Here is a 27,691-nt window from a genome sequence, read left to right as displayed (position 1 = left end):
TCTCCCTTCCTTCTCTCGTCCCTCATCCTGTGCCCTCTGGAATGTCTGCTCTCTGACTAACAAGGCTCTTGTTGTACTGTACACAATTTCGTCTGCTATCTCTCTCTTTGTGCTAGCAGAAACCTGGCTCACACAACATGACTCTTCTAGGGAGGCTGTGGTTTCCTACAGTGGGCTCTCCTTCTCTCGCATTACCCGCCCCTATAGCTGGGGTGAATGGGTTGTGTCTCCTTCTCTTCTCCCGCTGCCAATATTATCTCCGTCCTATGCCTCCGCCTGTTTCTTTCTCTCCCTTTGAGGATCATGCTATGCAGCTTTTCTACCCTTTCTCTATGCATGTGGCAGTCATCGATAGAGCACCTACCTCTACAGCCTCTACCTCCAACTTCCTCTCTGACTTTGAATCCTGACTTTCCTTCTTTCCCTCTTCTGACTCTCATATCCTTTTAGTGGGGGACTTCAACTGTCATACTGTATTGATAATCCCTCCCTCTCCTGGGCATCTCGCCTTCTTTAACCTCCTTTTCTGTCTCTCCCCTTCCTCTCTCTGACCATCAGCTCCTAATATTCACCACCACTCATTTCCCTCACTACTCTCGAGACCTTCACTTCATTGACAGCTCTACTCTGGCATCTACCCTGAACTTCAAACTCTCTTCTCTTTCTCCTTGCTCTGAATTTGACAATTTTGTCAATTCTTACAACTCTATCCTCTCTTGATGTATATACCCCTTGTCTGCTCTGGCAGACCATCCCTCTAACACATGGCTATTGCTAAACTCACAAACACGCTTCCTTTGCACTTGCCCTCACTCCTCTGAGCGCCTATAGAGGAAATCTCACACACTTGTTTATTTCCTGCACTATAAATGTATCCTCTCCTGTTTTGACTCTGCTCTTTCTATGGCCAACCAACACTACTGCTCCTCACTCATCAACACTCACAAATCCAATTGACGCAGACTTTTCTATGTATTTGATCCCCTCCTCCAAACTTGTCCTCTCACTTCCCAGCCTTCCTTCACTTCTTCTCCTTTGCTGACCACTTTAAAGGCAAGGTGGATGCTATCCATAATGAGATTCCTTCTGTCCCTTCCCTCTCCTCTCTGCTTCAACCTAAACTTCTTCCACTCTTGATTCCTTTTCACCTGTAACTAAGTTGGAAGTTTCTACACTGATTTTCTCTTCTCCCTCTCGATCCCATTCCCTCATACCTTATCAGAACTCTTGCTTCTGTCTTAGTCCCCACTCTCACCCATATCTTCTATTCCTCCGTATCCTCTGGCACTTTACCCTTCCTCCTAGACCCTATGTGCCTTACTAACTACAGCCCTGAATTATTCCTGTTTTTTTTCCTCCAAACTGCTAGAAAATCTCATGTTCTCTCATATGATCAACTTTCTTCATTTCCATGTCCTCCTGGATCCTTCACAATCTGACTTTTGTACAGCTCCCTCAACAGAGACTGTGCTCACTAAAGTAGCCAATGATCTACATGAAGCAAAATCTCATGATAATTTTTCCCTACTTATCCTACTCGATCGCTCTGCTGCCTTCGATACTGTTGATCACTCTTCTCCGTCATATTCTAAACTCTCTTGGTATCCTCAACAAAGCTCCATTCTGATTCTCATCATACCTCTCCCGTCACACATTTTCAGTTTCTGATGCTAATATGTCTTTGTCGCCTGTTGATCTTTCTGTTGGTGTACCTCAGGCCCCTGTTCTGGAGCCTCTCTTTTTGTTTCTCTACCCACTATCATTTGGTGACCTCATCAAGTCTTTTGGCCGAAGGTATCATTTCTATGCAGATGATATGCCGATACAGTATGTCTATCCACCAATACTCTCAAATTTACAATCCAGTCCCAAGTCTTTGATTGCCTCCAAGCTATATCCTCGTGGATGGTGCTCAGCCTCCCTAAACGTAATATATCTACAATTGAGCTCCTCATATTCCCCACTAAACCTGGTCTAATACCCCCTTTTTCCATCAAAGTAAACAGTACAACCATCTATCCTGTCACCAAATCACATTGCCTAGGAGTGATATATTTACTCCTCTCTTTCCTTTTCCATTCACAATCATGGCATGGTTAAAATGTTTTGCTTCTTCATCCTTAATTTGGACAAGATTTGCCTTTTTCTCAATCTACTGATAAACTCTAATGCATGCCCATATCCTCTCCCATCTGGATTATTGTAACATACTGCTAACGGGCCTTCCTGTCGCACAAATTTCTAATTTGCAATCTATCAAAAAGTCTGCTTCTAGAATAATTTTACTTTCTCCCAAAACATCTCTGCTCATCTCCTTAAATCCCTCTCCTGGCTTCCCATCAAGATTCAGATCACCTACAAAGTTCTCCTCCATAGGCTGAGTCCCCAGTCTTCACTGTGGCACGCGCGCCCAGCGGGGGGGCAGCGCGTGCTCAGCGCTACAACGCGATCTGCGTTCTGAGGGGAGAGGGAAGGTTTGCGACAGGAGGGGGCGTGGCGGTGTGTTTGCGGGGGCGTGGCCATGACGTCCCGCACTTGGTTTGCCCTCATTGGCTGAACCGCCGGCGGGGGCGTGGCCAAGCCTCCATCGCAAATGCCAATCTCAAATTCCCCTGCCTGAAAACATGTCGTGCACCGCTGGGGAAAGGTGCGCGACAAGGTAGGAACTGGGACCAGCCTGACTGGGGGGGCGGGGCTTGATTGCACAGTGCACGCCGAGGTGTGCGTTGTAGCAGTAAGTGGGATCGCAGCCTTATCGTCAAGGCTCTCCACTCATCTACTCCTCCCTACATATCAGTCTTACATAGTTACATAGTAACACAGTAGATGAGGTTGAAAAAAAGACATGCGTCCATCATGTTCAACCTATGCTAAATTTAGACAACAGAAATCCTATATCTATACTTACATATTGATCCAGAGGAAGGCAAACAAAGAAAACCCAGTGTCATATCATCCAATGAAATATCATAAGGGGAAAAATAAATTCCTTCCTGACTCCAAGAATTGGCAATCGGATTATTCCCTGGATCAACATTCTTCCCATGTTTACTTATTTGGTATATCCCTGTGTACCTTTCCTTTCTAAAAAGGTGTCCAACCTTTTTTTTGATCAAATCTATTGTATCTGCCATCACAGTCTCCATCGGTAATGAATTCCAAATTTTGACTACCCTTACTGTAAAGAACATTTTCCTTTGTTGCTGGTGAAATCTCCTTTCCTCCAACCTTAAGGGGTGCCCCCAAGTCCTTTGTACTGCCCTTGGGATGAATAGTTCTTTTGAAAGTTCCCTGTACTGTTCCCTAATATATTTGTATATAGTTATCATATCTCCTCCTAGATGCCTCTTTTCTAATGTAAATAAATCTAATTTAGCTAGCCTCTCCTCATAAGTTAGATTGTCCATCCCCTTTATTAATTTAGTGGCTTTTCTCTGCACTCTCTCTAGTTCCAAAATGTCGTTTTTAAGGAGTGGTGCCCAAAATTGTACTTCATATTCAAGGTGTGGTCTTACTAATGCTTTATAAAGGGGCATAATTATGTTTACTTATTTTCCATCCATTGCCCGTTTAATGCAAGATAAGATCATGTTTGCCTTTGCAGCTACTGCATGGCTTTGGGCACTATTGCTAAGCTTGTTGTCTACAAGTACTCCTAAATCCTTCTCAATCAAAGATTCCCTCAATTTATCCCCATTTAATTTGTAAGTCGCCTGTTTATTCTTGCTTCCCAAATACATAACCATACATTTATCTGTATTAAACCTCATCTGCCATTTACCTGCTCAAGTTTCTAGTCTCTTCAAGTCCTTCTGGAGAGAAATTACATCCCGCTCTAATTCTACTACCTTACACAATTTAGTATCATTAGCAAAGATGGAGACTTTGCTGTCGATGCCAACCTCAATGTCATTAATAAACAAGTTAAAAAGCTGAGGTCCCAGTACCGATCCCTGAGGTACTCCATTCACGACCTTAGCCCATATAACAAAAAACAGATAGAGTGCGCAAATTATTAAATCTATTGATTAACCCCTTCACCTCCGTGTATTATTTATATAACAAAATACAACCTCTAAATCGATGGGTGACCTGCAGCTATATGAACAGGGGTAAACCCCTAGGCAACTGAAACACAAAAAAGACAAAAGCGCAAACGCACATAGTGAAGTTTGTAAAAATGGGTGAATATAATTTTAGGGTATAATATCTGCGTACATCAGGTTAGTGGGTATAAAGCATTTCATGTGCAATACATGAGTTTACCAACGCCGCACTGCCGCCTCCAGACTTTGGGAACTCTCTCTCACAGCATCCAGGACACACTGTCTCGATTGTAGTTGGAAACCTCCACTGCGGTGCTGTGTCTTGGTCAGTCTCCTTCCCCGATCGCTGCCGTTATAGCTGCTCCTTCTCGGGTCTGTTTTCCAGCTGCCACTGTGTCTCAGCTCACTTCGGCAGTAGGTCACGTGTCCCGCGGGGTTTGCGACCGGCCGCAAAGGGAGGTGGTGCCGTAAAGCACGATCTTAGCTTTACTGCAATTTGCAATTTACTGCAAAATCTTTATCCAACGCGTTTCGAAGCATATTAAAATCTTTATCCAACGCGTTCCCTGAAGAAGAAGCCTATGCTTCGAAACGCGTTGGATAAAGATTTTAATAAGTCCTAGGACTCTATCCCCACACTCTGTGTGATTTTTCCTGCATTGGACTGACTTCTCACAAAAAAACTGCATTCGGCAAATTGCAGTAAAGCTAAGATCGTGCTTTACGGCACCACCTCCCTTTGCGGCCGGTCGCAAACCCCGCGGGACACGTGACCTACTGCCGAAGTGAGCTGAGACACAGTGGCAGCTGGAAAACAGACCCGAGAAGGAGCAGCTATAACGGCAGCGATCGGGGAAGGAGACTGACCAAGACACAGCACCGCAGTGGAGGTTTCCAACTACAATCGAGACAGTGTGTCCTGGATGCTGTGAGAGAGAGTTCCCAAAGTCTGGAGGCGGCAGTGCGGCGTTGGTAAACTCATGTATTGCACATGAAATGCTTTATACCCACTAACCTGATGTACGCAGATATTATACCCTAAAATTATATTCACCCATTTTTACAAACTTCACTATGTGCGTTTGCGCTTTTGTCTTTTTTGTGTTTCAACGACCTTAGCCCAACCTGAAAAAGTTCCATTTATGACAACCCTTTGTTGTCTATCCTTCAACCAGTTTTCAATCGAGGTGAATATATTTTTACTGAGTCCAATTTGCTTTATTTTGTACACCAACCTCTTGTGTGGAACCGTGTCAAAAGCCTTTGCAAAATCTACAGTAAGTAGACCACATCAACTGCATTACCCTGGTCTAAATTCCTACTTATCTCCTCAAAGAAACAAATAAGGTTAGTTTGGCATGATCTATCCTTCATCAATCCATGCTGACTATTACTAACAATTTTGTTTTCCATTAGGTATTCCTGAATATTATCCCGTATTAAACCTTCAAGTAGTTTCCCCACTATTGAAGTCAGGCTTACAGGTCTGTAATTCCCCGGTTGTGATCTAGCTCCCTTTTTAAATATAGGCACCACATCTGCTTTACGCCAATCTTGTGGTACTGAGCCTGTGGAAATGGATTCCTTGAATATTAAATGTAATGGTTTGGCTATTACTGAACTTAACTCCTTGAGAACTCTTGGATGTATGCCATCGGGGCCAGGTGCCTTGTTTACTTTAATTTTTTCAAGCTGCCTATGAACTTCTTCATCAGTTAACCAATTGTTCAATAATATGGAGGTTGTGGCTTCCTCCTGCGGCACTACTATTGAACTTGATTCTTCCCTGGTAAACACAGAGGCAAAGAATTTGTTTAATACCTCTGCTATTCCTTATCTCCAATAATCTGCCTGCCCATCTCACACTGAAAGGGTCCTATATTTTCTTTTCTCGTTTTTTTGTTATTAAGGTACTTAAAGCACTTTTTAGGGTTGACCTTACTTTCTATTGCAATCCTTTTTTCATTATCCATTTTTGCTAATTTGATTGCCCTTTTGCAATTTATGTTACATTGCTTATAATTCTGATACGATGTCCCCGTCCCTTCTGACTTAAAGAATCTAAACGCCTTCCTCTTCTTTTCCATTTCCTCCCCTACCTGTTTATTTAGCCACATTGGTTTTGACTTATTTCTTTAATACTTATTACCCAAGGGTATATATGCACTGATGAGTGTGCTTTTCTAACAATGTTTTAAAGACGGACCATTTATCTTCTACATTTTCCTTATTTTCTACATTTTTCCTTATTTTCTTTATTCTTTTACCTCCACTGCTAATTTATATCCACAAGGTCTCTACATTTTCAGCATTCCCTTCATAAACATCTTCCCTTATAATAGGTTTTAGATCCGGTTTAACATATAAGCATACTCCACCTCCTCTTCTCTTTGCTCGATCCTTCCGAAAAAGGTATTAACCCTCTAAACTAAATGCCCAGTCATGAATTTCATCCCACCATGTTTCAGTAATGCCTATGATATCACACTGCTCCCTTGCAGCTATTAATTCAGGTTCCTCCATTTTATCTGTCAGGCTTTTTGCATTAGCAAGCATGCATTTACGTTTTTTTGTCAGCCTGTACTATTATGTTATCTGCTACTTCCTTTGTGCGCCAACTTGGTTTTGTCTTTAGAAGTTTTCTAGTATTATATGTATTTACTATGAGTGTTTCTCTGCTTGTCAAACAGATGCAGCCACGAGTATCCGAACACTTGCCTGGTGAAATACTGTGGCAATCTCCCAGTAATGCTGCAACATTTCTGTGAGATTTCTGCAGACAGACTAATGGCCCATGGGATTAACACAGCGGGGGTTCTTGCAGTCCCATTCAGTTTGAATGGGACTGCCAGGGACCCCCGCTGTGTTAATCCCATGGGCCATTAGTCTGTCTGCAGAAATCTCACAGAAATGTTGCAGCATTACTGGGAGATTGCCCCAGATTTTCCAAGGCAAGTGTTCGGATACTCGTGGCTGCATCTGTAGCACTTTCCCCCGTTCTACCTCCATAATCCCTTATTTCCTCATCTATTCTATTTATTTTGTTATCTGTTTCATTCCCCTCCCACTTCCATCCTAGTTTAAAATCTCCTCCAACCTTTTTAACATTCTCCCCCCTAGCACAGAAGATCCCTCTTCATTGAGGTGCAATCCGTCCCTAGAATAAAGATGGCACCTCTCAGAAAAGGAGTCCCAGTGCTCTAAAATCCCCAAAACCTCCTTCCTACACCACTTTCTTAGCCATGCATTAACCTCCCTAAGCTCTGACTGTCTCACTGCGGTAGCGCATGGCACTGGTGGTATCTCACAAAATACTACCTTGGAGGTCCTTACAGTACCTTAAGCTTTTGGCCTACATCCCTGAAATCATTTTTTAGGACCCTCCATCTTTCTCTAACATTGTAATTGTTGCCAACATGTACCAAGACCGCCGGGTCAATCCCAGCCTCTCCCAACAATCTATCTACCCGATCCACAATGTGCCGAACCCGAGCACCCGGGAGGCAACAAACCGTTCTGTTCACGCAGTCATGGCAACAGATTGCCCTATCTACCTTCCTAATAATGGAGTCCCCTACCACCACAATCTACCTTGGTATCTGAGCATCCTGAGTCCCCTTTGTGCTGGAGGAACTATTCCCCTAGCTGCTAGAGGAGTCAGTCTCCCCCAGCCTTGCCACTTCTGCCCTGACACGCCCAATATCTTCACTCAACATGGCAAATCTATTGGGATGGGTCAGCTCAGAACTGGCCTGCCTCGCCCTATTGCCCTTGCTTCCCCTTCTCTGACTCTAAAGAGACCACCCGCTCACACTTCCGACAGCGGTATGCTCCCTGGAACGGCTGCTCCAAGTGCACATACATTGTGCATTGAGTGGCATCTTCAATCCTGTTCATTGTAGCAACTATGAAGTTTAAAGTACTAACAAACTTCAATATACTATACCTTGTTTAACACCTTCCTTGTTCAAACTGCTTCTAGTTCTAACTGCACACTTAATACAACCAGCACTTGAAATCAACCAGCCACATAGATCAGGACATGCAAGTCTTGAACTTTCATTATGCCCCTGCTCATCTCCTGTGCTCTACCCACAACGGTCTCTTTTTCACCCCTTTCACCTCGACAGCTCTTTCGCATTAAACCTTTATCTCTTACTGACCTTAACTTTTGGAACTCCCTCACACTCAATATACGCCAAGCACCTTCTCTCCCCACCTTTAAGTCAAGCCTTAAAATGTACTTCTTAAATGAAGCATTTACGTAAGTCTTGACTCATGGCTGCGGTCCCACTCCCACAGTCGCTCCTACCAACCCTTGTGGCCAAACACTGCCATCTACTGCATTTATTATTATTCCCTCAGCTGCTGTCTATGTAAGGTTCCCACATACCACTTAGATTGTAAGCACTGAGTACACTGTGAGCGCTTAAAAAAATATATATATATATACATGCATACACCCGATGAATGCAGCTCATAACAAATACAGAAAAATCATCATACTACATTACTATAACATACCAATACTGACAAAGCTAGTTTTATTGGAATTGGATTTCAGGCTGAAATTATGGGCTTAATGTATTCATCTAGAGGATAAAAAAAAAAAAAAAAACATTGTCTCAAGAAGAAAGAGTCAATACGGTGTCATCTCATTCGTATAGTCCAATTATTGAATCTAATTTTAATTTCATTGGTGCAACTCTGAGCTGAGTGCCTATCATTTTGTTGGTTGAGATATGACAAGTATGCTGGCTTTAGACAACAACAAAAAAGACATACTGGTAATTTAATCCTTGAGTGGTTGCACAAAAAGCACATGCAAAATGACATTCATTACATAAATTGCATTCAAGTAGCAATTCCACAAAACAGCTACAGTAGCTTTATCAAAGGCAATTTAGCTGAAATTTAAGTACAAATTAAAGGGCTGTGGAACTGAGTTTAACAGTTAAAGATATGCAAATTGTATGAGAAATCAATTTGCACACATCTTTTTGCAACATTTTTGCAATTCCGTCGTTAAAAAAAATCTACTGTAAATGCTGTAAATGTAGCTACATTTTCAACACTTTTAGTAAAACAAAACTAGGTCATGTGTATAATGTGACGTAAACATTGGTCATGCAATCTGTCTGAATTGTTAAGGCAAACGTTGCTTTTTTGTTTTTGCAAAAATGTTTTCGTAGAAAAACTGCAACTTCTGGCAATTTGTGCACTTGTCACTGGTAGTCTACTGTATACATGTCACTGGTAATCTATGCATGTCACTGGTAGTCTATGCGTGTGACTGGTAGTCTATGCATGTCACTGGTAATCTATGCATGTCACTGGTAGTCTATGCATGTGACTGGTAGTCTATACATGTCACTGGTAATCTATGCATGTCACTGGTAGTATATGCATGTCACTGGTAATCTATGCATGTCACTGGTAGTCTATGCATGTTACTGGTAATCTATGCATGTCACTGGTAGTATATGCATGTCACTGGTAGTCTATGCATGTCACTAGTAGTCTATACATGTCACTGGTAGTCTATGCATGTCACTGGTAGTTTATACATGTCACTGGTAGTTTATACATGTCACTGGTAGTCTATGCATGTCACTGGTAGTCTATGCATGTCTTGTCTGGTAGTCTATACATGTCTTGTCTGGTAGTCTATGCATGTCACTGGTAGTCTATACATGTCACTGGTAGTCTATGCATGTTTTGTCTGGTAGTCTATGCATGTCTTGTCTGGTAGTCTATGCATGTCTTGTCTGGTAGTCTATGCATGTCTTGTCTGGTAGTCTATGCATGTCTTGTCTGGTAGTCTATGCATGTCTTCTCTATCGTTTATCCAGATACCAGCAGAAAGAGTATGTACTGTATGTAACATATAATGCATGGGTATATGAACACATGCATGTATTGCACCTACATCTCCTATCCAAACAAAGTCGATTGGAATGCCATGTTGAGTCACTTGCTAGACCATCTAAAAGTGGACAAGTAAACTTAAAAGAAGTTTGTGGATCATGATCATAGAATCAAAAGATTGATAATGACCAGTGTCTCAGTAGCTCACAATCCTTAACACTCTATTTCTCTTCCAAACCACCAATGACATGACTCGCGTTCTTCCTTGTTGTCCCAACAAAATACATGTGCCTTATTAGTCAACTGACACTTTATGTTCCAGTTGTGCAGAAATGACTAAGTTACTGTAGGGGGGCACCTGGTCCACAAATTGTGATGATCACATTAAACAACTCATGCTATTAGTGTACTTACAATACATCATAGCCTTTATAAAATTCAACAGCGTCAACTTGAAATTTTTTCACACCGCCCAGCAAATCTGTCTTCATAGCTGGCTGCACTTTATTAAGTAAGTTCTGGGTTTGAACAACCTATCAAAAAGAAATACAAATACAACTTAAAAAATGCAAACATCATAAACGTAACTAGTTCTGCGTTGACAAAAGATTCCTATATCAGCACATTTTATAATAAACATATATTTTCATACCTGTGTATTCAAATTCTTCCAGGCATAAGCCAATCCATCTACCCTCTCTGCATTGCCATCTTGAAAAAGCAACTCATACTTGAGAAGAAGACTGTGGGATTCCTCGATGGGTCCAATCATCATGTCGATTTTAATTTCTGCATCCCTGATCTCTTTCAGTGCATCCATAGCTCCACGCACGTCATCAAGGTCAATAACTGGCCGGTTCAATCTCTTGTTGAGATTGTCAATAAATGAATAGATCTCATCCATATCCGCAGCAGCTTTTTTATTTATGGCGGATCCAAATTCTCTCTTCCACCGGCGACACTCTTGTACTAGGGCCATTTTCAAAGTGTCAGTGGCAAAGTCCACAGACCCTACAATGCAGTGACCAGGGAGTTCACTGATTTGGGTCTCCAGTTGCTAATGATAAAAGTAAAGTCGAGGCATTGGTAACTTTATGGAAATACAGTAGTATTATTTTAGCTTGCACACTTGAAACTTTTGGAATTCTTTACTTACCGAGTAATAGCTCAATTGACTTCGAAATTCAGACATTACTGGGTTAGTGTCCAGAAATTCTTTAACCTTTTCCTCTACGTCCTAGAGAAAATATAAATATTTTTTAAAACATGTCTTTGACTTTCAACTCCCTAACAAAGAGCTACTCCTTTAACATAAAGTAAAGAATGATGGAGCCATATGACAAACAATGCAGGTTTATATGGAAAATCTTTACATTTTCATTCATTTCCAGTTTGAAAAAAAGCCAAACTAATATTGATTTGACCTCCATGTGTCATGTCCCACAGCTTGTTCAATTATAAAAAAAAAAATAAACATTTGGGGTATATTTGGGTATCTTACCTACTGATGTTTTAAAGCTAACAATTTATTCTGCTTGATTTTAATATAACTTTTTCTCTACCTAACCAATAATTCATATTTTTATGTTTTCACGTGATGCAAAACCTTTTATAGTTTAATAATCCCGATTAGATGGCATTTAAAAAAAAAATGTTTGCTCATTCATTATTGAGCAATAGCCTTCCTACTTTAGAAAGTAATAGGAACTGGAATAGTCACAGAAAAGGAAATAGGGGCTATGTTCTATGCATGGCAAAACAGCTGCTATTTGTTTAGCAAAATTGGCATATGTCAAATTCAATTTCAATTGCACTTATATATGCGCCTATATACTAAGCTCAAATGTCTCAATCTGCGCCAGCAAGGATTTTTTTTCATTTGTTTTGACACACAGATGTGGATTGTGCTTGTCATATAGATGTCAATTTTATGTACTAAAAAAAATATTCTTCTGTGTGCCTTAAAATCAATCTAAGAGTGCGTCAACATCATCCCCCAAGTTAACTTGGCTAAACCCTATAAAGACCATTAATAGTGTTAGCGCTGAATTAAGTTGCTTTGTATCAACCCAAAAATGTATTTGACACAGCAGGGATGTTTTATTGGACAGATTTTCAAAAAGGACTATTTTCACCGTATGGCTATTATAAATATTATTACACTAATAATTGCTATTTACAAATAATAGTTATACATTGAAAAAGTATTTTAATTGTATTTTAAATTGTGTAAATCAGGTAAACAAAATGAAAGATGCATCAAAAAGGATTTCAAGACTTCCGGTATGGCGCCAGGGCTGTGAGGACGCACTGAGAGGAGCTCCGCTGGTCCGACGGGGAGAACCGCAGTAACCGCGCACCGATAGCCGGCAAAACACCTCCAAAATTTAAAGGGACAAGCTCCCCAACAAGCGGAGGCACCTGCACGGAGAAATACCTCTCCAAAACTACACAGATGGCCCCAAAACAGCAACAGCAGCGCCACGACAAGGGAGAGAAAAGGAGAGAGACCCCTAAAATGGCCGACAGCCACGAGGCTCATGCAGGAGAATCAAGCCAGACCGGGGAAGCAGGCAACCAGGCACAAAGAAGGTCAGAGCATAAGAGCATTGCTAAGGCCGTAGCAAGAGAAATTCTCCCAGAACTAGACAAAAAAATTGACAAAATAAAAAAATCCATAGATGAGTTGAAAAATGAACTGACAGCACATACCTCAAGAGTGGAGGAGGCTGAAGCTAGAATCAGCAATGTGGAAGACGAAATGTCTGAAACGCACCAAGCAGTAGAAGAACTGAGAAAAAAAAAGTTGATGACCTTGAAAATAGGTCCAGACGAAGTAACATCAGACTGATAGGGGTGCCTGAATCAGTAAAACAGTACCAACTGATAGAGTTCTGTGAAAAATGGATTCCAGAGCACCTTGGGCTCTCCGCAGACCAAGCAATAAAGATTGAGAGAGCACACAGAATGGGTGCTGCACGGCAAGATCAAGACACTAAACCTAGACCGATAATAGCAAAGATTCTCAATTTTAATGACAAAGTCAGACTTATTAAAGTATTCAAAGAATTGGACCAATTGACTTATGAGACCAAGCGAATTATGATTTTCCAGGACTATTCGGCAACAGTCTCACAAAAGAAGAGGGAATTCAGCAGGGTTTGCACAACCCTATTCAAGCAAAAACGGAAATTTGCGCTGATATATCCGACAACCCTAAGAATTTATACCGACACAGGAGTGAAAATCTTTACCTCCCGTGACCAGGCGGAAAAGTATGTGGCAAAGATGATAGCAACATATATGAGCATGTGTATGGGTGCATGACAATGCATAGGTATGCGTATGGATATATGAGTCTATATATGTACATGTGTACAGAAGTGTCTATATACATGGGATCATACCCCACAGGGCTCCCATGCCCTATAACTCTGTACCAACAGATCCATGTATGTATCTTGGACTTGATGTAAAACATTGTTCAAACCAGGAGGGGGGAGGCAGGAAAGAAAGAACAGGGGAGGGAGAGCAAAGGCTGCCTCAGATATATGAGCTAGGGGAAGAAGGGGATGAGGGGAAGAGAAGAAGGAATTGGAGAAGAAGTAGGGACAGGAGAGGGAGGGGGGAGAAATAAAGGGGAGGAGGTGAGGGATAGGGAGGAAGGAAGGGAAGGAGGTGAGGGAAAGGGAGGGAGGGGAAAGAGAGGGGAGTGGGGAGAAAAGAGGGAGGGGGGGAGAAAAGAGGGAGGGGGCGAAGAGAAGAGAGGGGAGGGGGGGAAGGAAAAAGAAGAGGCAAAAAAAAATATATATATATATATATATATATATATATATATAACCATAACAACATGTTAATGTCATGCACTAACATGAATGTGTTTTCCTATTGTTTTCCTATCGAGACATACCTCCATTAAGCTCCTGATATCGCAACTGAAGTGAAGCTGTATAGACAGAACAAGAAGAGACAAGGACAGACACCAGACAGAAACCGAAATCATAACAGCAAGAAAAAGACCGATCCCCAAGGGGGACAGAGACAAGAAACCATGCTACCGACGAGAGGTACACAGATACACAATCACACGAACATAAAAACAATGGGACCAAGACAATAGAGGGACGGGGGGGTAAACCCACACTGCATAGCGCTCACAACACAAACAAGAAATACACTGGGTCAAGCAAAAGGGACACAAAGACAACTCAACATACGACCAATCTTATTAATAAATAAGGACAAAACTTCTGCAGGACAAGGGGGGGAAAAAAGAAATATAAAAGAAATAGCAGTTTTCTCTAAGGGGAAAAAATAAAATAAAAAATAATATAGCCCCTAGTAGGGACGCGGAGACTAAAGTGCACACACAAGGAGATACACCTGATATACACGAAGTTAGAAAATACACCTCTGGAAAAAAGTGACGTCCAGAAAAGAAAAGAAAGCTAAAAGTTTAAAAAGCTAGAAGTTACAATCTAGCAATTTACGGCAGAGATCATGATGACACGCCGGTTTAAAAAACAAACAAAAAAAAAGAGTGTTGGAAACAAGCAGAAAAGAGTAAAAAAAACCAGAACAAAATACTCAACAAGAAACAGGAAAGAGATAAAGAATACATACATAGAGGACACCGAACACACACATATATAAAATGCACACACGAATAATATGTAAAGGGGCTTAACAATCCCATAAAACGCCAAAAAGTACTAAATTACCTAAAAAAACAAAAAGTAGACATAGCATTCCTACAGGAAACGCATTTAAACTCAAAAGAAAGCAATAAACTCAAAAGAGATTGGGTAGGACACAGTATCTTTGCCCCGGCTATAGGAAAGAAAGCGGGAGTAGCCATACTTATAAATAAAAACATCCCCCTAGAAATAATCAACACAGAGAGAGACAGCGAGGGAAGAGTTATAGTGGCAGAGGTTAGAAGTGGGGGAATAGACTACCTCCTAGGCAATGTATATGGCCCAAATGACCACAAGTCTGAGTTTTTTCAAGAGACTATAAACAAGATACTGAAATATAAACATAGAAATATTGTCCTGGGAGGAGACTGGAAAGCAGTCCAAGATAAGTTCTTGGACAGGTCAAACCACAAAGACAGCACGCCCAAAGATAGTATCCAAACCAAAAACATGAAATTGATTAAAACAGCACTAGGGGTAGTAGATGGATGGAGAACACTTAACCCATTGGAGAGGGACTTCTCTTTCTACTCCAATGTACATAATTCATTTTCAAGAATTGATGCAATCCTCCTAACACAGAACCTACTTAACAAAACAGCACACATAGACATGGGAGAGATAATTATTTCCGATCATGCGATGGTACGTCTAGATCTAGACATGGGATACGGCAGAGCAAGCCCGAACACCTGGAGATTCCCAAACTACATGAGCAATAGCGAAGACTTTGTAAACTATCTAAAGAGGGCCTGGGAAATATTTGAAAATACAAATCAGGAACATAAGACGAACCCCATACTTTTCTGGGAAACATCAAAAGCAGTAATTAGGGGCGACATCATGGCATATGTCTCTAGAAGGAAGAAACAGGCAACCCAGGAGTTTTGCAAAGCAAGTGTAACCCATGTTTCCCCCCCCCCCCCCCCCGGTCGCAGACTGGATCTCTGGGGTGTAGTGAGGGCTAATTACATGTATGTTGGTGGTGCGTACCTGTGAGGAACAGGAGGGCCTGAGTCTCCCACGGTGGTATAGGGGATAACAGGACAGGCTTCTGGGGTATATGCCTCCATCTTCTTAGCAGTCTTGGTGCAACGCCTCCATCTCTGGCGAGCCTTAATGAATAAGGTGAAACCCTCCCAGAGAAGCCCTGGTCCCAGGGCGAGAGATTTCAATCTCACACAGTCTTTGTATAAAATCAGCACTGGTCTTTATTGTCCAACAGCAGATCAGTAGCACACGGCAACAGCACACAGCCTCAGCACACCGCAACAGCAGCAGGGTACAGGCTTTTCCTCCTTCTCCTTCCCTCCAGAAGTACTCCCTCAGGATGGGCTGTCTGGAGCTCCAGTACTCCACACCTTCCACCCTAAGGTATAGGCCCTCAGGGTGAGGCTGACTCTCCCCTCACCCTCTGCAGGGTGAGGGGGATTGGTCCACTGCACTATTGTGCTATCAGCTCTACTCAAGGTGGCTGAGTCTCTCCTCTCACTGGCATGCTCCAAGCTCAGACTCTGCTTTGCTGCACTCACTCCCTTCTCTCCAGCACTGACTAACTGCTCCCAGGACAGAACTGCTTGACACTTACAGGAACAGGCAGGACTAACTTTAGCCAGCCCCACCCCTCATGATGTCAGCAGGCCCTCCCCTGTGTCTCATGCCTGCACACAGAGTCAGGTGCCTACCTCCATCAATCAAGGCAGGGCTTGAAGCGGGGGAAACCCATGAAAACTACTGGCGGCCTGCCCTTAGCAGGACTTACACCAGTAGGAGAAAGATATATAGCCCCCATTTCTTACCGGGGCTACACAAGTAAAGAACTTAGCAAGGCATTCAGAGCGTTCAAAACAGCCCCAACATCTCAAAATAAAGAAAACTATAATCAGAAAAAATCCACATGTGAGGTGTGGTTAGAGAAAAAAGAACTAGGGAAAAAATCAATAAAAGAAGCCAAATTTTTCAGACACGGAAACATGGGTAGGCTCCTGGGAAACCTTATGAGAAATTATAGGTCAACTAAACCCATCACTAAAATATATGATAAGACAGAAATAACCACAGAGGCAAAAAAAATAAATGAGGTGTTCAAAGAATACTATAGCAAACTATATAGAGACGGGGAGGTAAACCTAGAAGCAAGGGAAACTTTCTTTAAAAACATTAAGATACCTAAAATAAGTCAAGAAGATATCGACAGATTAAACTCTCCAATCACCCAAAAAGAGATAAAAGACACAATCCAAAATCTTACAAATTGCAAGGCCCCAGGCCCGGGCGGGATGTCAGGAGAATACTATAAAATTCTGAAAGAGGATCTGATAGAACCGCTACAACAAGTATATCACAAGGCACTCAAAGAAGCCACGTTTATGAAAACAAGCGAAATGGCCCATATTATGATAATACACAAACAGGGGAAAGATCCCTTGAGACCGGAATCAAACAGACCAATCTCACTGATTAACCAGGACGCCAAAATATTTACCAAAATCATGGCAGATAGGCTAGCGAACATTCTTCCGTCCTTGATACACCCCGATCAATCGGGATTTGTCAAGGGAAGATCCGCAGTTAAAAATATCAGAAAAGTCCTAGCGGCAATAGAATGGGTCCGACTACACAAATTAGGGAATACAGCCCTCGTGACTATTGATGCTGAGAAAGCATTTGACAACATAATGTGGAACCATGTGTTCTTCGTGCTAGACAAATTTGGACTAAGGGGAAATTTTAGCAACATGGTAAAGGCAATGTACAACACCCCAAAGGCTAGAATAATAGCAGCAGGGCATCTATCAGACCCATTCCAACTATATAGAGGGACACATCAAGGGTGCCTGCTGTCACCCCTGCAATTAATCTAGCAATAGAACCTCTGGCAATATACCTAAGGCAAATGGAGGAATTTAAGGGGGATCATAATAAACAAAACAGAACTGAAACTATCAATGTTTGCAGACGACATATTAATGTTCATGACTAACCCTGATGAATCAATCAAAAAGGTATTACAGCAAATAGAGACATTGGGGTCGTTTGCCGGCTTTAAAATAAATATATCTAAAACAGAAATGATGTATATTAAAGAACCCCCAGACAAAAAGGCACCATATAACTTCCCTGTAAAAGTTACGAAAAAGCCCATTAGATACCTGGGGATAATGTTGGAGGCAGAAATTTCCAGACTCTACGATAATAACTTCAAACCAATCATAAAAAAAATAGTGCAAGAACTAAAAAACTGGACGACACTACCCTTATCACTATTTGGGAGAGCAAGCGCGATCAAAATGATATCGTTTGCCAGACTCCTATATCCCATGCAGACTCTTCCCATGCTCCTCAAACATGTGGACATAACTGAAGTAAATAGAGCAATGACAAAATTCTTGTGGGGAAATAAGAGAAGCAGAATAGCTCTAAAAAAATTACAACTACCAAAAGAAATGGGAGGCATCAACCTACCGAATATCAGGAACTATAATATAGCAAGTATAATGAGACATGTAGGAGACTGGATAAAAGACACCAACCATTACTCCTCCCTAGAACTAGAAAAAGAGTTCTCACCAGAGACCTCCCTGAGAGAACAAATACTGTACACACAAAATGGAGAGACATCCCAGTAACCCAAAGAAATAATATTCTAATCAAAGACACCATAACAACGTGGAAAACGGTCAGGAAAAAGTTAAAACTTTCCTACACAATCTCAAGATATACACCAATCCAAGACAACCCCAAATTTATACCAGGGTACACCCAACCATCATTCCAAGTTTGGAAAAAAAAAGGCATCATGAGCCTAGAACATGTGATCAACACAGACAAACAGGAATACATGACATTCCAAGAGCTTGCACAAAAATGGGACATTCCCCAAAATTTAATACACGCCTTCTCATACACACAGCTAATTAGTTTTTGCAAAAAATTGACAAACCACAAAATAACAGTACTAAAAAACAACAGAATAGATGACTATTTTAACTCGAAAGAGCAGGAAAAAAGCAAACTGTCAAAATTATACAGTATTATAAGGGATCAGGACATGGAGACCACACATGCCAACACACTCAGGGCATGGCAAAAGGACTTCCCAGAAATACAAAGCATGGATCAACTAATACAGGGTATCCACAGGGTACACAAGATTATACCGTCAGAGACATGGAGGGAAATGCAATACAAAATAACACATAGGGCCTACATAGCATTCAAAAGACAGATAAAGACTAGGACAGAGGACACCACGTTCTTCCCCAAATGGAAGACACCAAAAGCAGACCTCAAACACTGCCTCTGGACCTGCATACATATATCCAGATACTGGGACCAAGTGTTAGAATACATGAAAACAAAACTAAAGATCTCATGGGTAAAGGACCCAATACCTATGATATTCGCGAACATAGAGAACTGGACGGAGGGTAAACAAATCAGCAGATCAGTAACTAGACCCACTGAAGTTATACTATTAGCCGCAAGAAAGAACATTATGACAAACTGGATACAAACACAACAGCCCTCAATGGAGCAACTACATGACACACTATATAAACTAATGACAATAGACAGACAGGAGACATGCATAGACAGGAACAGAACAGTGGGAGACTTTCGCCAGAGGTGGGACTGCTTCCTAGAGGACAGAGACATGATGACAAAGGACGGTATGGGATAAAAGCATCAGATAGGGGATGGAAAGTAGAAAAAGAGTGAAAGTACCAACACGACAAGTTGCGTTAGAGTTCAAAGTTAAAATAGATAGGAATTGAGATTGAAAATATTGTAAACATTGTGTATAAAATATGGAGGATATATTGCGAATGTAACCGGAGAAGTCAAAACTGATCGCCCATATGCTGAAAAGGAACCCAAGTTAGAGTTCAAAGTTAAAATAAATACAGTGGTGGCCGAGCTGAGTCTTCAGCGGCCGCCACCGCAATGTGAGGACAATGTTCGGGCAGACGCGGCTGTTTCCGGCGCGTGCCGCGCGTCACCGTGGCGCCGGTCACACGTGGCAGGCATCCCCGAGTTCCCCTGGCATCCCCGAGTGTTCCCCCGGCATCCTCGAGTTCCCCCGGCATCCCCGAAGGGTGAAAGGTAAGCGGGGTAAGGGGAAGCGCTGCGCGAAGCAGAGCCGGGCAAAGGCGGCAGAGGGGAGGGGAAGATGCGCTCGCGGCTGGCGCGCGCCAATTAAGGGAAAATTACGGGGAAATTATGGGAGAATTACGGGCATTTGTTAGGTTGAAGCTGGCCGCAGCAGTATGATTTGTATGTGAAAAACATTGTAAACATTATATGTAAAAAACGGGTGATACAATATGACTGTAACAGAATAAGTATAAGCTGATTGCCTGTATACTAAAAATGAACCTAATAAAATGATTTGTGGGAAAAAAAATGATTTCAAACTAATTATGCATCTTTTGTATAGGGTGCGTATTTTTAAAAAGTATGTAATCATTTTTAGCACTACCATTTTCACACACTTTTTATTTACTAAAGTGTTCGTACATATACCCCTTGGGCTGCGTTAAGATGTTAGTGCTAAAAGGTCCAGGAAAGCTACATAAACTGTGTGTCCTATGTGTGAAGGCCGTAATAGGACTTCATACATATAATGCATAGTTTGTTGTTTGAAATGAAATTTGAGGCATTGTGTCATGTTGAATACCTGATGGACACAATTTTAATTAAAACAGAACTATGTGTATTTTTTATTTAGAACTAGTGTTTGTAAATATAAATTATTAGTGTAATATTTATGAAATAGCCATTCTGTGAACATGTTACATTTAACCTATATAATGAAAGTGCTGCATCAAATAGATTTTTGGTTGATACACAGCAACTTAAAAGACTGTTCATGGTCCCAAGGTTCAGCAAAGAATCCGACCGCTCCTCCTTCTCATACCGTGCACCCCAAAACTGGAACAATCTACCGGAGACTCTCACAGTCTAAGTTCTTTCAAAACTAAAGCTGTCTCACATTTTAATCTGGTCTTTAACTGTTACATACGCCTATAACATATATTATTTCTAACTGTGCATGTAATGTCTTGTATATAACGTATACCCTATAAATAACACAAAGTCCAGCACACACTGTCTTTAGATAATAGAACAAATGAAAAGGGATAATGCCAAGAAGAAATGTAATGACATTTAATATGCAAACAAACCACCAGTATAAGAACCACACTCACTACATCAAAACTGGATAACATGCAATAATAAAACAGGCAAAAACAAAGGGAATAATGGAGGTGGGAGAGGGCAGTGAATAAGGTACAAACACAGTAGGGTCAAGACAACACATAGGTGGATACAAACAATGGGGAAACAGCAGGGGGGCAACGTAACGTTTCGGGGGAACACCCCTTCGTCAGGCCCGTTCCCCCTCTCTCCAATGGAACAGAGGGGTATTTCCCTGTCCCCCAGACCCACAATAAAAACGTCAAGTACCACAAAGAGACTGAATAACCCCCATACAAACAGTTCAATAGGGTATTAGTGAACAAGCAAAATGGTGAGTATATAGCAAAGTCAGAAGGAGCAGGATAAATGATGTGAGGCAAAAATGCAAACCACAGGCAGTCTAGTGAAACTCAGCTTCTGACAGGAGCAGGATTGCTGAGTTTCACTAGACTGCCTGTGGTTTGCATTTTTGCCTCACATCATTTATCCTGCTCCTTCTGACTTTGCTATATACTCACCATTTTGCTTGTTCACTAATACCCTATTGAACTGTTTGTGTGGGGGTTATTCAGTCTCTTTGTGGTACTTGACGTTTTTATTGTGAGTCTAGGGGACAGGGAAATACCCCTCTGTTCCATTGGAGAGAGGGGGAACTGGCCTGACGAAGGGGTGTTCCCCCGAAACGTTACGTTGCCCCCCTGCTGTTTCCCCATTGTTTGTATCCACCTATGTGTTGTCTTAACCCTATTGTGTTTGTACCTTATTCACTGCCCTCTCCCCCCTCCATTATTCCCTTTGTTTTTGCCTGTTTTATTATTGCATGTTATCCAGTTTTGATGTAGTGAGTGTGGTTCTTATACTGGTGGTTTGTTTGCATATTAAATGTCATTACATTTCTTCTTGGCATTATCCCTTTTCATTTGTTCTATTATCTAAAGACAGTGTGTGCTGGACTTTGTGTTATTTATATTGTATATTGGAGGTATTGGGTCCTCCGTAGTCCGTTGCACCCTGCAAATATTCTTTTGCCTTCTAGTGTGTGCTGTATATCATTTTTCTGTTCTATAACGTATACCCTGTTCACTTATGTAACTATGTACAGATCAACCCCGTTATAGCGTGGTCCTCGGGGGCCACCCGATCCAACCGCGCTATTACCGGGGTCACGCAAAAAAAATTTTAAATGGCCGCCGCGTACTCTTTCGAGGGGAGGGGGAAGGAGAGAGGAGGAAGAAGAGGTGGAGTGAGTCGCCGGCAGCCCTACAAGTCCCCAAGCAGCCACCATAACTCCCCTCGCATTTCCCCCAGCAGCCATCGTACTTCAATAAGCACCCTCACTTTCCCCCCCTCCCGCCAGCCCCGCTCCGATCCCCCCTACCGCCAGCCCCGCTCCAATCATCCCCCACCAGCCCCGCTCCAATCATCCCCTGTCAGCCCCGCTCCAATCACCCGCCAGCCCCGCTCCAATCACCTGCCAGCCCCGCTCCAATCACCCCCTCGCCAGCCCCGCTCTGATGCCAGCCCTGCTCTGACACCCCCCGCCAGCCCTGCTCCAATGCCAGCCCCGCTCCGATCACCCCCCGCCAGCCCCGCTCCGACACCCCCGCCAACCCCGCTCCGATGCCAGCCCCGCAACCACCAGCCCCGCTCCGATCTTAGCAGCCGACACAAAAGGTAGGGAGGGGGAGAGGGAGGTAGAGGGAGGGGGGGGCTGTGAGTGTGTGTTGTGAGTGTGGTGTGTGCAGAGTGCTGTGAGTGTATGCAGTGTGCTGTGAGTGTGTGCAGTGTGCTGTGAGTGTGTGCAGTGTGCAGTGAGTGTGTGCAGTGTGTGCAGTGTGCTGTGAGTGTATGCAGTGTGTGCAGTGTGGTGTGAGTGTGTGCAGTGTGCTGTGAGTTTATGCAGTGTGTGCTGTGAATGTATGCAGTGTGCTGTGAGTGTGTGCAGTGTGCTGTGAGTGTGTGCAGTCTGCAGTGAGTGTGTGCAGTGTGCTGTGAGTGTGTGCAGTGTGTGCCGTGTGCTGTGAGTGTATGCAGTGTGTGCTGTGAGTGTATGCAGTATGTGCAGTGTGCTGCAAGTGTGTGCAGTGTGTGCAGTGTGCTGTGATTGTGTGCAGTGTGTGCTGTGAGTGTATGCAGTGTGTGCTGTGAGTGTATGAAGTGTGTGCAGTGTGTGTGTGCAGTGTGTGTGTAGTGTGTGTGTGCAGTGTGCTGTGAGTGTATGCAGTGTGTGCAGTGTGTGTGTGCAGTGTTTGTGTGTGTGTGTGCAGTGTGCTGTGAGTGTGTGCAGTGTGCTGTGAGTGTGTGCAGTGTGCTGTGAGTATGTGCAGTGTGCTGTGAGTGTGTGTAGTGTGCTGTGAGTGTGTGCAGTGTGCTGTGAGTGTATGCAGTGTGCTGTGAGTGTATACAGTGTGTGCAGTGTGCTGTGACTGTGTGCAGTGTGCTGAGTGTGTGCAGTGTGCTGTGAGTGTATGCAGTGTGTGCTGTGAGTGTGTGCAGTGTGTGTGCAATGTGTGCAGTGTGCTGTGAGTGTGTGCAGTGAGTTGTGTGTGTGCAAAAATATATTTATTTATTTTAAATTCGGGGTCCACGCTCAAACCGCATTATAGCGGATCGCGCTATAACGGGGTTGAGCTGTATTTGTAACCATGTACTATTTGTCATCTTAACTCTGTTCCCAGGACATACTTGAAAACGAGAGGTAACGCTCAATGTATTACACCCTGGTAAAATATTTTATAAATAAATAAATAAATAAAATAAATTACTTAATTCTGCGCTAACCATATACAGTAAAGAGACGTTTAGGTTTTATGCCATGTTTAACTTGGTGGACACTTTTGACGCAGATTCAACTATTGTGTTTTTTCTATCGTACATACAAGGTAACCACCTTCTATTGAAGGCTAACCTGGACTTTTTACTTTTTGTAATTAAATTTCATTTTTATTTATTTTATTTATATATTTACTTATATATTTACTTCTCTTACAGTACTTTCTATGGTGGTGGCATGTCCTCCTGCAGGGTCCTATCAACATGGCTCTGTTACGTCAAATGGCACTGCGTTACCATTGGCAACGTGACATCGCTGTGCCACGCGGTTTCAAGTTGCCATAGCAATTTTGGATGGCTCGTGGCAGGGGTGTAGCTAAAGCCCGGGCAGCCCGGGCAAAGCCCGGGGATCTGTGCTCTTGGGGGCAAGCTTTCTGCCCCTGTCAGCGGCCCATCTGTCTGTCTTCAGATAGACAGGCTTGGGCAGGTAGGAGGAAAGCGGAGTATGCCGGCTGCGGAGTGCAGAGCTGATCACAGAACAGCTGTAGCCAGTAGGAGGAAGGAGGGAGGAGGAGAACAGGGCTGCTTAACCACTTCCGGGTAGCAGGTGGCTCCTCTCTAGATTTCCCTGTTCTGTGTGTTTATTGATGTGTTGGTAAGTGTGTGTCTGTGTTGGTAAGTGTTTGTCTGTGTTGGTAAGTGTGTGTTGGTGTGTTTTTTGTAATGCATTATGTGCATGTATATGTTGTATATTTAGTGTTATATATATATATTGAATATAAATGTTTATTTGTATATGGTTAGTGTGTGTGTATTATACTAATGTTGCATGTTTAGTACGTGTGTATATGGTGCAGTGTTTGTGTGTGTGCATTTATGGGACGGGAGAGAGGAGAGGATAGGGAGTGGGAGGAGAGAAAGGGTGGGTGGAAAGAGTGAGAATGGGGGAGGGAGAGAGTGAGGATGGTGGGAGGGAGAGAGTGAGGATGGTGGGGAGGGAGACAGTGAGGATGGTGGGGAGGGAGAGAGCGAGGATGGTGGGAGGAGAGAGTGAGGATGGGGGGTGGAGAGAGAGGGTTGGGGGAGTGAGAGAGGATGGGGGGAGTGAGAGAGTGAGGATGGGGGACGAGAGAGAGAGAGGATGGCGGAGATGGAGGAAAGCAACAAAAGGGGGGGGGCTGTCAGGAATCCACTCCTGGCTTTGACTGGAGCCCTTCCATCCGGAGCTTTGAAGGTTCCAGACAATCTATTCCCTGCTTCTGCAATTACCTGCCTCCTGCTGCCTCTTGTGCAGCTCTGGCCTGATTGGCCTCCTGTGCTATTTAGTGCCTGCCCCGCCCTCAGGAAGTTGCTGGACATAGATTTTGCAATCCAAGTTGCAAGTAATTGTGCATGTCACAGACTCCGTGTTTAGTATGCTGGGCTCCTTGTGCCTTGTATCCTGCTTCCAGTCCCCGGCATCCCAAGGCCTTCTTGCATAGCAGCCCCGGCGCAGCTTTCCTTGTTCCTGGCAGACTTCGCCTTCGCTGTGCTGTAGCGGCTAGGCTGGTTTCCCCAGCGTTTCCTGTGGCGTGTCTGCCCTTCTGGTTCCTGCTTCCTCCAAGTGGAGTTCACTCCTGGCCTTTTCCTGACGCACTGCAGCACCTTCGCTGAAGCATCTCCGCTGCAGTGGCTTCTCTCAAGGTTCTAGCCTCCTGTGCTGAAGTACCTTCACCCAAGATTTCCTGTTGATGACCTCGGCTTGTTTCCTCGACCACCGCTCCTGTGCCGCCTGCCTTGACCCCTGCCTGGATAACGCTAACCCTACTTTCTCCAATCCTGACCTGGCTATGTCTGATTATGGAATCCGCACTCCGGACCTGACTCCGTGGCCTAAGGTCGGTGTTTATATATCCCCACCTCAGCCCCGCGGTCCGGTACCAGTTTGTGGCAAGCACGTATGTTACAGGGGCACATGGGGGGAGCTGATGATGATGAAGAGAGAGCTGCTGATGATGAGGGGGAGAGAGCTGATGATGAGGAGGGGGATAGCGTGAGGATGGGGGGGAGAGAGAGAGGATGGGGAAAGGGAGGAAAGCAAAAACGGGGCATGTGTTTGTTTTTTTACATTTGAAATTCTTGTCACCCTAAGGAGGGGGAGATCTGATGATGAGGTGGAGAGACCTGATGATGAGGAGGGGGAAGAGAGCTGATAATGATTATGGGGAAAGAGATGATGATGAGGGGAGAGTCGATGATGATGAGGGGGAGAGAGACGATGATGATGAGGGGGAGAGAGCTGATCATGAGGGGGAAGAGAGCTGATGATGAGGAGGAGAGGATGAGGGGGGAGAGATGATGATGAGGGTGGGAGAGATGTTGTGGATGGGGAGAGAGGAGGAGGAGGGGGAGAGATGATGAGTAGGAGGAGGAGGGGAGAGATGATGAGGAATGATGACGAGAAGGGATGGGGAGAGATGAGGATGGATGATGAGATAGAGGAACAGGGAGAGGATGGCGAGAGGGAGAAAAAATTGCAGTGACTATTAATATTAATGAGGCTCTGAAAAAAAAATTTGCCCGGGGTCCCACGAATATATAGCTACGCCACTGGCTTGTGAAGTCACATTGCCATGACAATGTGACACTTCATGGTGCTGTGATGTTCTGTTGTCATAGCAATGTGACGCCATTTGACGTCGCGGAGCCATGTTGATGGGACCCTGAGGGGAAGATGCTGCCTGATGATACAGCTGGCGAAGGTGAGAGCCGAAGCCCCGTCCAGAGATTTCACAGGTAAACCCGTAGCCCGGAAATACGTGGCCAAAACCCGTAGTCTCCTGGTCAAACCCGGAGTGGTGCATACCATTTACATCTGTGCACCTAACGCATACCATTTGTGTGGGTCAAATTATTTGACAAAAAACATTTTTGGACATAGAGGAAAAAAGACTAGCACATAGGTACACATATTGTAAGTGCAATATAATGTGGGATTTCTATGCCTCAATTTGCCATTTGCAACACTTAGTACATAGGCCCCTTAGGGATTTTAATATCAGACTCGTGTTAATAGGGGCTTTGGAAACTACAATTGTAGTTGAATTTCTCTTTAGCTTCTGTGAACACATGCTTCTGTAACTGAATACATTCCAAGGAAGCTGGTTGAAAATGAAAAGCAAGGATTGATGGTTAGTTCCAAAGGGCACTTTGATTTTTAAATATTGTTCAACACTTTTGTTTGGGTGGATTGCGGAGTTACGTGATTTTATGCATTGATGCTCCCAAATATTAAAATGATAGGCCCCAGCAATTAGAATCAAATGCACAAACAGATACAAATTGGTTTTATCACTTATTCCTGGAAAAACTGAACAAGCAGATACATTTTTAAAGTGTCTTTTAATGTTTACGGTGTTAGTAATAAAGACACTCGTAGGAAACTGTTTTGGTGTTAAATTTAAAGTTCTGCTTACCATGCAATGGCTTTCTTGTTGACACTGAAAAAATATATTGGAAGGGAAGCTTCAAAAAACATAAATACCTTACAGAAAAAATAATAATAATAATAAATATAGTAGGTGCTAAGAGAGGGAAACGTACAATCCCATCCAAAAATAACAAATGTGTCAAAGGGAAAAAATGACACTGCAATAAAAAAAAAATTTAGCAATATCAATGTAAGTATTCAAAAACAATTATTATAAGAAATACAAAAGATTGTAACAAAATACATACAAAAACATAACAAGTGAATACCACCTTTAGAATGAGGAAGTAGGATGACGTTTCAGGGTACCACCCCTTAATCAGATGCTGCAAATCCCACCTTAACTCACCTTTTTAACCTTACTCTCACCACTGGCATATTCCAGTCTTCCTTTAAACATTCACTCATTACACCTATTCTAAAGAAACCTGATTGACCCAGTCTTTCTTTCTAACTACCGCCCTATCTCTGCTCTCCCCTTTACCTCCAAGTTACTCGAGCGGCTTGTATACAACTGCTCGACTCACTTTCTGTCTGCTTGGCCCTCTGCACACTGGCTTCTGCCCTCAACACTTGACTGAAACAGCACTAGTACAAAAGGCCAATGACCTACTCAAAACTAAGTCTTATGGCCA

General features: G+C 43.0%; 1 protein-coding gene across 1 annotated transcript in view; it reads right to left on the bottom strand.

The window, feature by feature from the left end:
* LOC142487170 (dynein axonemal heavy chain 5-like) overlaps positions 1-27,691 on the bottom strand; it is a 426,040-nt gene that overhangs the window by 304,450 nt on the left and 93,899 nt on the right. The window contains exons 28-30 of the mRNA XM_075585972.1: positions 11,071-11,151; positions 10,567-10,971; positions 10,329-10,447 (exon numbers count right to left, since the gene is read on the bottom strand). Coding sequence (XP_075442087.1) covers positions 10,329-10,447; positions 10,567-10,971; positions 11,071-11,151 — 605 coding nt within the window. The remainder of the gene's footprint in view (positions 1-10,328; positions 10,448-10,566; positions 10,972-11,070; positions 11,152-27,691) is intronic.

Source organism: Ascaphus truei, chromosome 2 (genome assembly GCF_040206685.1).
Source record: "Ascaphus truei isolate aAscTru1 chromosome 2, aAscTru1.hap1, whole genome shotgun sequence".
Classification (NCBI taxonomy): Eukaryota; Metazoa; Chordata; class Amphibia; order Anura; family Ascaphidae; genus Ascaphus; species Ascaphus truei.
Note: the sequence above shows the minus strand (reverse complement) of the source record. Positions and strands in the feature narration are given on the sequence as shown.